Below are 13,495 nucleotides of genomic sequence, written 5' to 3' on the forward strand. Positions count from 1 at the left end.
AGGTGCTGTACAAGTTGGCAGGTGGTGGGCAGCAGAGTTTCAGGCTGTCTGGAAGGGTGGAATCTACTGGAGAAGAGGAAGAAGCTGAGTGGAGTGGTCACAAATAAAACTGTCAGCACTGATGCAAATGGGACCAGATGAGGTGGACAAGATGTCCAGCTCTCCCCCCTCCCTGCTCGCAAACCTTCTGGTACATGCCACAGGAGGCTGTTTACTATCACTTTAAGAGGAAGGGGTGTGGTTTACAGATGACAGGTTTTTAAATTAGGGAGTGTGTGATTATAATCAGGCCTAGCGTAGCACAAAACCTAAATACACCACTGGGAGGGGGGAGCATGTCAGGTCAAGGAAGAGAGCAGCACAGCTAGAGAACTGACCACGATTTTCTCTCCTGCTTACTGTGGTCTGTTTTTAATAGGAAAACACACCAGGGATTTCACACAAAGAAAGCAATACAAAGAGAACAGGATACTTTTTCATACAAGTACATGGTACAGCAGGCCCATTACAGAGAAACATGAAATGTTGGGTTTACATATTCTTTAAGACAGTGGTCATCAACCCTGTCCTCAGGGTCAGATTTGCAAGATAACTGAAATACATCACAGGTGATATCATTTGCTGCTAAGTGATTGCAGTATTCTAGTCTGCATCTCCCAAAGGCAATACATAAAACCAGACCTGTTAGTGGGACCTGAGGACAGGGTTGATGACCACTGCTTTAAGACACAGAGGACAATGGGATTGGCTGCAGTACAGCCTGGGGATGAATGGCCACACCCTTTTGCATGAGGACTGCTGGGAGGAGCATAGGCTTTTGGGGGAGGTAGTCCCCAGCAAGACTGGGCTTAGTGCTGTAGATCTATGTGGAACTATAAAGCCCAAAAGCTGTGTGCTACAGACATGGGGACAAGTAAAGGAAAAGCCAGGTGTTCAGGACTCTTGTGGGGAAAGTGAGAGGTGGCCATCAGAGTAATAAACTGTGTTGGAGAGCTGCCAGATGTAGTGTTCGCCACAATGTGAGAGAGAGGGAAACTGAGAGATCACAACCGCTGGGTCCTGAGTCCCCACCACCTTCACCAGTTCCAGGCGCCAGAGAGTGGGAGAAGGCTTAATCACAAACTGCTTGGTGGTGAGAGGATGCTGGCCACAAATTCCTTGCCCACTTCCTGAAGGAGCCATGTTACCTTACCCTAGGATACAATTTGGGTACTTACATGCTGTGCACTGGGATCCTCTTAAACCTGAGTTAGTCAGTGCAGAAACTTTAGGCCCCAATCATTAAACTTACCAGTAAAAGGGGTTTGGAAACACTGAAATGCCTGCCCCTTCAGATAGGACTTCCTTATTTTCAGGGTTTAGGTGCAGAGACACTGGGTCCTCCTGGTATTTATGGTGTTGTACAATCATATTATGTTATTTATTATCTGTTGTTTATTAATGTTCTGTTTTGTTGCCTTGCTGGGAGTATTTCCCATATAAATCCTCCTTATTTAGCCTTAGGTTGTCAGAGAGTTTGGCATTGCTGGAAAGGTAGTTGTCATCCGGGATCAGGACACCCAAGCATCAACGGCTCCTTCTGGGGTAGGAGATACAAACTGAATTTCTCAAACTGGTTTGCTGATGTTGACAACAGTGGAAGAAGCCTGTGTAACATGATCGCTTGTAGTCTTCACTGAGAGAGCATGTGGCAGGGTGACAATGAAGGAGAACAACTGGGAGATAGGGACAGAAGATTATCACACTATAAAAGGTAGTGCCTGGACAAGGACCAGAATTGCTAGGTATTATTGTATTAAAAGCTTCCAATTTGAAATATTGAAAATTATGTTTAAAATGACATGCTAAATATGTGATATTTTTGTGATTGGGTTTAAATATACATTAAATCTTCGTGATAGAAACTACTCATTGCCTGAAATTTTATTTTCTACATGATGAAAATAAATCAGTGGGTCACCTTTCTTTATCTTATCCTGTAGCAATTTAGCCTGAGAAAAAACATATTCAAGACTACTGATAGCAAAATGTGTGTGTTTCTATTGTGTAATGCTGAATTATTTTTATTGAGCTTTTCACTTGTCTACACATTGGAAAGTCATAGTTCCGGCTCCTTAGTATCGTTTAAAAAATGTAATTAACTATAATTTTCTGTTTCCCAAGTGAGTCCTGCTGTATATAAGGGAGCTGGACTTATTTATTTTTTCATAAAGCTACTTGCCAAAAAAGTGGAAAAAGTAAACTCTCTCAATAATATTTGTAGTACTTCCTTCATAAGTATTGGTAAAGCCTATATTGTATTGATATCATCTGTACTCTTGTAGCTTTAAAGCTGATCTAGAAGAAAACAGCTTAGTGCACAGGTATTTGAAAGCATTTTACCTATCAAAGGATTTGTGTTTCTGTTTATACAGTCCTGAGATTTACACAGAGACAAGAGAGTCAAATTGGTGACCTGACAAAAAAGTCAGGTCATCTACTCATCACTTCCCTGTCCCCAGCCTGTTGTAAAAATGGATAGCTGAAGATATCCAGGATTCACCATGTTCTTATCCAATGGTGTGACCTAGAATTCTAGGTTGGCAGCTCCTGCAAACCAAAAGGTTCCAAAGCCATCTTAAGTTGAGAGGAGAAAGAATGTAGGAATCAAGAGCCACACCATTGTTTCGAGACCCACAGGTGGCAATTATTTTTTTGAGCAAAGGTCAAACACAGGTTATACAAAACTTGTAGTTAAGATGGATCAACTTATGACCACCATCTGCTGACAAATGTGTCTGTAATTTCTTTTAATATACAGGATTCATTCTAACAGGTATTGATGAGCCAATGGTTTGGACCGAACTTTGGCTGTTCCGGCGTTCACACAAATGCCTGAACTTTTGTCTGTTTAGCCCCTTGTTCATCTAAAGTCAAAAATCATAAATAGAAGAGTTATTCCTACCACTTCCATATATACGATAGCTTCCCACTGTCACTAGTTCCTACAGAAGCAGCAGGAGCTGGCATCCACTGCGTTATTAGAACTGCTGAGGTCACATTGACTTACATGTGAACCATAGTATCTAGGTTTTCCCGCCCAGGCTCTGCTAAGGGGGGGGGGGGGGGAATGTAGGTTGTTCTGCATCCGCTGCTAGGAGTGCTTACAAAGGGTGGAGCCCGCCCCAGAACCTGTTGTGACTCAAGGGAGAGAAAGAAGGTGATCATCCCAACTTCAACCAGACCAGAAGAAATCAGAGCTGGGTCACAAACCGAGTATGGAACAGTCAGACAGGAAGGTACCAAGTCACAAGCAGGATCAAGATCAAAGACGAGCAAAGGATGGCAACGTGCAGGCAACAAGAATTAATAGACAAAATATTGGTCAAAAGTTCAGGCTGAGGTTGATAATATGGATAGGCAGCGGACATAGATAGGCAAGGGTAATCCAAAGGCAGGTCACACAAAAGGATAACAGAGATACAATCTGAAAGACCATCCAGCAATGATCCAGTACAGGGCCTAGGTTTAAAATAGTCCTCAAGGCACCAGTATTTATGGTGGACATTCCCCTACATCCTTGTGCATGCCATTGTCTGTATATTCAGCACAAGCCTTACATCTGGCGCAATCTTTTTTTTTTTTTTTTTTGCATCTTTATTACATTTTTACAAAAGTATAAACAGACAATAAATGCTAAATCAATATTACACCATAATAAATACAGTCATCAAAAGGGCAATCGACATACGTTAAATCCTAGACGTAATGCCACAATGCTACCAGTCTAGCAAGAGCATATGATATTAACTGTATAGATTGGGGGGGGGGGGGGTAGGGAAGGGGAAGAAGGACCCAGAGAGCGGGCTATACAAACAAAAATAATATTTCACACAAGAGAAATTGTTGCTCACTGGATCTATTACCAGTGGGGTCTCCAGGGCGCCCAAACTGAGGGGATCAGGAAGCCTCATGGGGACCTCACCTAGAAGGGAGGGAGGATAGGGTGGGAGGAGGGAGACACCATGGAATCATAAAAAAACATGTTGATAGGACTGAAAAGACATACAATTCAGCATATATGCTTAAGAGGGTGTTGCATAACCAGATGGTAATAAAACAGTACCTGGGTTGAGCTCAGAGTGATCCTACAAGTCCCAAATTTTTGAAAATTGAGGAAGTATATCATGGCCTGTCACAGTTAGGTGTTCCATTCTGCGGATGTGTTCCAATATTTTCAGAGTCTGTGCAAGGGCAGGGGCAGAGGTAGACAACCATCTCAGGGATATAGCCCTTTTTTGCTGCCGGGAGAATAAAAGCAGCTACATTTTGGGTGTGTCTGGGGATGCCAGGGAATGGCAAGCCTAGAAGAAACTGGATCGGGTCCAGGGGTAGGGTAGTCTCAAGGAGTTCCTGTAAATGAGCATGTATAGAAGCCCAAAAAGGTTAAATAATTGGGCATTTCCAGAAAATGTGAAAGTGGGAGCCAATGTCACCTTGGGACCTCCAACATACCCGGGGAGCTTTGCGGTCATATCTATGTAGGATCTCTGGGGTTCTATACCAAAAAAAGTATCTTAAAAGTCGTCTCCCTGTTCTCCACACACCTCAAAGACTTGGAAGCAGCTTCCCATATCTTCTGCCATTGAGGGAACTGGATAGGTCTCTTAATGATCTGGGACCATTTCTGCATGTAGGACTGATATGTGTTAGTGAGTGAAAGAGCTTCATGTAGGTATCTATAGATATCTGAGATAAGATGAGCTTGGTATGGACCTTGAGCACATAAGAGTTCAAATGGGATCTATATATCTATAGATATTTGAGATAAGATGAGCTTGGTATGGACCTTGAGCACATAAGAGTTCAAATGGGATAGGTTTGTCCAAGGTTAAAGTAGAAGATTTAGAGGAAAAACAGTGTTTGAATTGGAGATAAGAATAAAATGATTGTTTAGGGGTCTGATATTTACGCTGCAATTCATTGAAAGGTGAGAGTGTGTATGTGAGTGAGTGTACAAGGTTTCAAAGCTGAAAAATTCCAGCCTGTGTCCAAGGGAGCATTCGGGTATAAGAAAGGCTATCCAGAATGTCGGGATTAAACAATACATTCAATAGGGGCAGACATGGCGAAGAAAGGGTGAATTGATGGGGAAACTTCTCCCATATGGAGAGAGTGAATAGCATCAGATTTAAGCAAAGGCCTCAAAGTTGAGTTATAGAGTTCTCTAGGTTTGTCCAAATCATAGAAAAGGGGTGAACCGGACTGGTGACACTTACTTCAATCTTCGACCAAATGATAGACGCCATGCTAGAGGATCAAGTGATAATCGATGTGAGGTGGGTAGCAAAATAATATTTAATAAGGTCTGGGGCTCCCAACCCACCTATAGAACTAGGAGCGAACACCACTGAACTGGCTATTCGGTTGGCCTTATAGTGTCAGATAGAGTTAAGGCATGACCTCTGAGTGGCTTTGAGTTGTGACATAGGGACAGGGATTAGTAGAGTTTCAAATAGATAAAGGAGTCTCAGTAGGATAGACATCTTCAGGACATTGATGCGATCCTAAGAGAGAGAAGGCATGGGTATCCCACTGTCGCAGGAGGCGGTCAATGTCGCAGAAGAGTGGGAGGAAATTGGCCTTATAGAGTGCAGAGTATGATGGAGTGAGATGTATCCCTAAATATTTAAGAGAGTTTGAGCACCAGTGATAGGAATAGTTTTGTTGAAGAATGGTAAGATCGGACTGTGGAATGAGTAATGGTAGGGCCTCTGTTTTGCTTGTGTTGATTTTATACCCTGAGATGAAGCTAAATTCTTTGAGCAAAGCATGTAAATTCAGGAGAGAAGTGTGGGATCTGGTTAGAGTTAGTAGAATATCGTCCGCAAACAATGACAGTTTATACTCACTATGACGCAGTGAGACTCCACAAATATCAGGGTGGGTGTGGATGGCTGCAGCTAGGGGTTCTACACAGAGGATAAAAAGTAGAGGAGATAGCGGGCATCCTTGCCTGGTACCATTACTCAAAGAGAAAGAAGGTGATAGGACGATAACTGGACTTGGGAAGAAGGACAGGAATATAGACCATGTAGTGCTGCCATAAAGGGGCAGTTGCAACTAGATTCGGAAATTATAGCAAACATAAAGGGCCATCTGAGACTATTGAAGGCTTTCTGTGCATCAAGGCTGGGCGGGGTGTTTTGCTTAACAAATCTATGAGGTCTATGGTGCGTCTTGTATTATCACCAGTATGTCTGACTGCTACAAAGCCTACTTGGTCCTTATGTATGAGTCCAGGTATTAAGTGAGAGAGTCAGTTAGTTAGGATTTTGGTAAATATCTTTTAGTTGGAATTAAGTAACGCAATGGGCCTATAATTGTCAGGGAGGGAGGGATCTGGTTTTGGGATCACAGAGATATGGGCATGAAGTAAATGGTGGGTGGGGTTCAGTACTTTGAAGCAAGGAGGCAAAAAGAGAAATCAAATATGGGCTTATAATTGGTAAAAAGTTTTATAATATGAATAAGGCAGGCCATCTGGGCCAGGGGATTTTTGGGTAGGGAGATTTTTGACTACCTCAGCTAGTTCCTCAGGGGTGATTGCAGAGTTCAGAGATAAAAGATGTTTGGAGGAGAGTTTGAGTAGATGTAGCGAGTCAAAGAAAGAATCAAATCTCTCTTGCGTAAAAACGTAGTTAGGGTCAGTTTGTAGGCAGTTATATCATTTGCGATGGAATTACCCAAAAACTGTGGACATGGTGAGAGGGCAATAAGTGTGAGTGCCGTCGGTTTGCCTAAGAAAATCTGGGGATGAGACAGAAGGGCAAGGTTTTAGTTTATTCACTAGCATTCTGTGGGGTTTGTTTGAATACTCATAACATTTCTGTTTGGACCACAGGAGAGACTTGTCAATCATTTTCATATCTAATGTTCTCAGTTGATTACATAGAACTATAATGGCTCGGAGCCCAGCCACCGTAGGGGAAGACAGCAAGAGTTTCTCAGCTTTGCGAAGTTTGGACAGGAAAGAGGAGCATTGGAACATCTTTTTTTAAGCAAGAACCGGTAGCTATGCAATGTCCTCTGTCCTCGAAAAGACGGCCTTCTGTGCTTCTCACAGGGTGGAGGGCCTGAGACAATATTTACATTAAGTTCAAAGTATTCAGTTAGGTTTTTGGAAAGAAGGACTCTAGTTTCAGGGATGTAGAGAAAGGTCTTGTTAAGACGCCAATGACAAGTTCTGGGGGAGGTGGAAGAAAGGGTAATATCTAGTTGCACTGAGGAGTGGTCTGACCAGGTTATGGGATTGATTTCAGAGGAGACCGCGGATCTGGCACAATCTTTTTGACAGCTGACATGATGTTCCTGATATAGCCCCTTCCCTTATTTAACTGATGACAGCTCAAGGAGTTGCCATTTGGTAGGAGTACCATTGTCATCATTGTCATGTGTGCCTGGACCTTAAAATGTTTTATTTGGGCAAGGCAACTTGTGGCAGGCACCATGATTGATGATGGATTTACAGCAGGGGACTTTTGGGGGCATTTTTATTTTTCAATATAAGGCTTTTCAAATGTTTGGGTGTCTTTAATTTTAAATGGTTCAGGGGGATACACGATCGCTCCATCTCCCATTCCTGGCCAGCCAGGCTTCATGCTTAGAGAAAGGGTCTAGTATGGATTGTTAGGGGGACCTCACACATTTTTGTGCATGGGGATCCCCCTAAAAGTCCATACTAGACCAGAAGGTCTGGTTTGCATATTGAGGGAGAACGCTATACATTTATTTTTTTCATTCTTGCTGTAGGATATGTTACAGCCAAGGTGGCATTTACAAGGTAAAAGTGAAACCGTTTAAATGGCCAGAAAATTACATTTCATTGCCAACTTCTTTTTAAAAAATAAAACAGCACACATACCCCTCCAAAAGTCCCCTATACTACATAGCAGACTTCTATGCATTTTGAGGGACTTTTGAAGGGGTCTGCTGTATTACTTTATTATTTATTTTTTGCATTGGTGCTCCAGGGAAGTGCCCAACTCCCATGCAATTTTTTTACAACCCTTAGCCTATTAGCCCAGAAAATTGTCATTTGTGATTTGACAGGTTTGGCTCCCATTGATTTCAGTGGGCTTAGGCTTCAGTATCTAAAATCATTTGACAACAGGCATCCAAACTTCTATTACAACTGGCTGATACTGAGTCAAAATCAGATTTACACACTAGTTGCATAGAAAAATATATATTTTTTTAAATAATTAATTAGGTTATCTATTAGTGCCAAGAGTTCAAAATGAATTTTATCTACTACTGCTTACTTTAAAAGAAACATGCCTTCACTGTATTGCCTTTTTAAATAATGTGGTAGATTTGTATACATGCACTCAAACAGAACATGTTGTTAATCTTAATTGACAATTAATTTGAATGCAGTAGGCCAATTGAAAGTGTGCCAAAGGGATTAATTATGATAACAAGTGAAGAGTATATATATATATATATATATATATATATATATATATATATATATATATATATATATCATTAGTAACCAAAATGGAACATGACAGATATATAAGAACTACCCGATGACGGACACCCTCTGCTCATCATTCTTTTTAGTATTTTGGATAAGAACAGAGCACTGAGCCTTCCTGATAATTTAAGCGTCAGGGCTGCCAATCTGACTTTTTTACCATTTTACTATTTGCTTTACATTGGAACTATTGTCTAGTATATTTGTTAATTCATTGCCAGCATTCAAGCCCTGCTAAAAAGAGATAACTGAGCCCCAAAAACATGTTGGCTTTTTGGCTACTTGTGATACATAAATTCTTACTGGACGCATTCAACCTGTGGTGTTCTCATTTATTCGAATGTACTCCTGATAAGTTAAGAGGTAAATTTTTGTTTATATTTTCAGTTTAAATAACTTTTTTAAATTCATTGTCTTGCTAATTGTCCTGTATGTAGAAGCCACTGAGGCTGGAAGCACTGTTTAAAGCTGCACCGAGATGTGCTTTGCAAATGTGTATTTTGCTCTTCTAGATTTTAGGTCCAAACCTGATAAAGAATAAAACTGAAAAAAAAAAAACTAGGAGGTAAGCCCAGTGACGTGAACAATTCTTCTCCACTATGCTGTGTCAAGAAGAGATAAATCTTTGGGGGCACTGCAGGCTCCACACTGTGGCTTGCATTTTATGAATGGGTTGTACAAAGTGGGCTGTGGCGTGTGTTACTTGATAGAGTTCAGTTTGCCTTCCTCCTAACTGGAGATTTAGGTAATTGAAAGTTTAATACCAGAGTTATAGTTGCAACTAGATGTCATAACTCTGGTATTAAAATTCTCAGGGTCCACTGCTCTTTCTGTTAAAAGTGATCCAAGTGGCTGATCAGCCACTGGATCACATTTAGAAGAGGCGAGAGGGGTAAAGCTTACCTGGCTTGTCAAGAAGCCTGGGAACCAATCCAGCGGTGACAGCAGCTGGCCAAATAGATTAGCAGAGGAAAGAGGGCCTCCGCTCATCTCTACATCCTGGGAGGCTGGTAACGAGGCCATTATGTCACTTCCAGTTCACGGCTGATGTAAACAAGTCCTTTTTTTTTTTAGAAAGCATTATATCATTGTTTTTTGCTTTTTCTGATGCTTTTTATTGTAGAAGACAAATGTGGGGTCTTATTGACCCCTGATCACTCCATAAAGAGGGCCTGTCTGCTTTATTGTTGTCACAAGAGATGTTTACATTTCTTCGACAGCAATTGAAGTGATAAAAAAAATCACAGTGTAAAAATAAAACAAATGTAAAAGAAAATGTAATAAAATAAATGAAAAAAAAAAATATGTAAAGGGCCCCCATGCTCACGTGCAGTGGTGAAGGCATATGTAGGTCACACACCAAATATGTGAACGGTTTTTGCACCATGCATGTGAGGTATTGCCACAAACTTTATAGAGAGAGCAATATAGCTAGCACTAAACCTAATCTGTAACTCTAAACTGGTAACCTTTAAACATTTGTAAAGCATTGCCTATGGAGAGTACTATAGTTTGCGCCATTCCAGAAGCGTGCAATTTTAAAGCATGATATGTAAGGTATCCATTTACCCTACGTAACATCATCTTTCATATTTTACAAGAAAACTGGGTTATATATTGTGTTTTTTTTTAATTAATTAAAGTGTATTTTTACCACTACAATTTCATTCTCTAGGGCCTCTGCTAAAAAAATAATAATGTTTGGGGGTTCTAAGTAATTTTTTAGCAAAAAAATACAGATTTTTACTTGTAAAGAAAAAGTGTCTGCATAGGCCTGGTCCTTAAGTGGCTATAGTACTTATAGCTAAACTCCAAGTAAACCACAAAATTCATGGTTGAAAAACATAAGTGTGCTGCTTTGCTGTCAAAAGATTTGCATTTCTGTGCATCTAGTCCAGAGTTTTGCACAGCTCTTTCAGACGACACAGCCAGATAGCTCCTAAACTTTATTTTCCACAGTTAAGAAAGTTAGGTTTACTCTCCTCCTCCTTACTGTTATTAAAGCGGGAGTCCACCGGGACTCCGCGTTTTTTTTTTTTTTTTTTAAAAGCCAGAAGCTACAAATACTGCAGCTGCTGACTTTTAAAATAGTGACACTTACCTGTCCAGCGCGCCCACGATGTCGGCACCCGAAGCCGATCTCTAGGTCGCCCGTCGGGTCCTGCCGCCGCCATCTTGGGTATGGGAATCGGGAAATGGAGCCTTTCGGCTTCATTTCCCGGTTCCCTACTGCGCATGCGCGAATCGCGCTGCGCAATAAGGATGCTCCCCGCTGCCTCTGGGATCTGTGTGTTTCCCAGCAGGCAGCGGGGCACTTGCAGGAAGGGGTGGGCACTTGCGGAAAGGGGCGTACGTTACGCCCCTTTCCGCAGAGAGCTATCCCGGAAGTGGGTGCAGTTACCTGGATTATCCAGGTAACTGCACCCCCCTCCCCCCTGAAAGGTGCCGATTGTGGCACCGGAGGGGGGGGGGGTTCCGATGAGCGGAAGGTCCACTTTAGGGTGGACCTCCGCTTTAATGAAATATTAGCAGCAATCTATACAGCTTACCCCTCTTCTCACTCTGCTCTCTCCTCCTGTGATCATGTTCCTTGCCACCTGTACATGTCAACACAATTGACAGACTGTCTCAGTGTGCTGCTTCTTCTCCCCCACTTTAATATATTAAAATATATAAATAATAATAATAATAATAATAATAATAATAATAAATATTGTTTTTCTTTATATCTGCATGTCAAAAGTTAAACACTTTTAATTTAACAAAATTGGATTAACATTAATCTGTATGCATGGGTTTTATCTTAGGTTTTAGAATGTTGTAGACATGTATACAAATCAAACAGTTATCAAGTATTTTATCATCGGAGGATTTTCAGATGCTCCAGAGGTTGAGATTATTGTCTTCTGTCTGGTTCTTCTCATTTATCTAATCACTCTATGCGGTAACATTACTATTTTTCTACTCATTTGCTTGGACCCTCATCTTCACAATCCAATGTACTGGTTTCTTGCTAACTTGTCCATAGTGGACATGACATTCTCCATCAACACTTTGTATAAGATCCTCGTTATTTTTATTACTCGTGATAAAACCATATCCTACCTTTCTTGTATGACACAAACATACATTTTGGGTTCTTCAATAGGACATGAGCTTTGGATACTAACAGCCATGAGCTATGATCGTTACGTAGCTATCTGCAACCCTTTAAGATATCACATGAATATGAATATTAAAACCTGTGCTTTGTTGACATCTGGTTGCTGGTCAGTGGGGTTTTTACAAACTATTCCCCTTGTGAGTATACTCTGTAGCTTTTCTTGTTATTCATCAAATGAAATCAACCACTTTTTCTGTGACATTACTGCCTTGATGAAAATTTCCTGTAATGATACATCATTTTTGGAAATGTTGTTTTTCATAGAAGGCATTTTCCTCTTAAATCTAACACCATTTCTTCTTACACTTATCCCTTATATTTTTATTATTGTTGCCATTTTGAAGATCCGTACTAGTCAAGGAAGACGTAAGGCCTTCTACACATGTTCATCGCACATCACTGTTGTTATATTACTCTATACAACACTGGTGAGCCAGTACTTGACACCAAACCTAAGTAGCACTTTGGACTCCAAAAAATATTTAGCTCTGTTCAACACAGCTGCTGTCCCAATGCTCAATCCAATAATCTATAGTCTTAAAAATAGAGATGTAAAATTAGCTCTCAGGAGAAGCTTGGACAAGTTCAAACCGATGACTTGAAGTCATCTCTTAAAAATGTTTTTTTGCATACCGTATATACTCGAGTATAAGCCGAGATTTTCAGCCTCTTTTTTGAGGCTGAAAGTGCCCCCCTCGGCTTATACTCGAGTCATCGCCGTCTGTCTGCCCGAACAGCGTGTCGAGCAGACAGACAGCGGCCATTCTAACTTTCAAAAGCCGCGCCTCCCTGTCTGTGATAGGCGGAACACAATTTCCCAGCAGTCTGTGTTCCGCCTATCACGGACATCCGCTCATCCTCATACTACGGACGAGGATAAGAGGATGTCCGTGATAGGCGGAACACAGACTGCTGGGAAATTGTGTTCCGCCTATCACAGACAGGGAGGCGCGGCATTTGAACAGGGGAATGGGCGCCGACGAAGAGCGGTGATCCTGGGACGGGACCGGACGGAGGCTCGGCTCGGGACGGGACGGGACCGGACGGAGTCTCGGGACGGGACGGGACCGGACGGAGTCTCGGGACGGGACGGGACCGGACGGAGGCTCGGGACGGGACGGGACCGGACGGAGGCTCGGGACGGGACACACAAGGCCACACACACACACACACACACACACACACACACACACACACACACACACACACACACACACACACACATGGATGGACACACACACACACAGGGATGGATGGATGGACACACACACAGGGATGGATGGATGGATGGACACACACACACACAGGGATGGATGGATGGATGGACACACACACACACAGGGATGGATGGACACACACACACACACAGGGATGGATGGATGGATGGACACACACACACAGGGATGGACAGGCATATCTCACCCTCGGCTTATACACGAGTCAATAGGTTTCCCAGTTTTTTGGGGGTAAATTGGGGGCCTCGGCTTATACTCGGGTCGGCCTATACTCGAGTATATACGGTAAATATATGTCAAGCCTCAGGTAATATGCATTGGATGAACAAATTGGTAATTATTTTTCTCTGAAAGTTGTAGCTAGGTTGCCACAAAATCATAGACTAAGTAACTGAAGAAAAAATGCAACTGTATTAAAAAAACAATGTGTTTGCTGTATGCAGACAATGTACTGACAATTATAATTACATACAGTAGATGTTTTCAGATTCAGAACTGGTGAACTACATAGGGCAAAAAAAGGGTTGATTTCCTTAACGCAGTTTTTCTATTTTCTAAATAGGTTCCTTTAAGCTA

General features: G+C 41.8%; 1 protein-coding gene across 1 annotated transcript; it reads left to right on the forward strand.

Annotated features, from left to right (window-relative positions):
- Positions 1-11,347: 11,347 nt before the first annotated feature.
- LOC143987520 (olfactory receptor 5AR1-like) lies at positions 11,348-12,286 on the forward strand. Its single transcript, XM_077486300.1, has one exon. It carries the CDS (start codon positions 11,348-11,350, stop codon positions 12,284-12,286), a length of 939 nt encoding a protein of 312 aa, XP_077342426.1.
- Positions 12,287-13,495: the final 1,209 nt, after the last annotated feature.

This window comes from Lithobates pipiens, unplaced genomic scaffold, assembly GCF_037356315.1.
Source record: "Lithobates pipiens isolate NorthernLeopardFrog02 unplaced genomic scaffold, aLitPip1_a1.2 Scaffold_1, whole genome shotgun sequence".
NCBI lineage: Eukaryota > Metazoa > Chordata > Amphibia > Anura > Ranidae > Lithobates > Lithobates pipiens.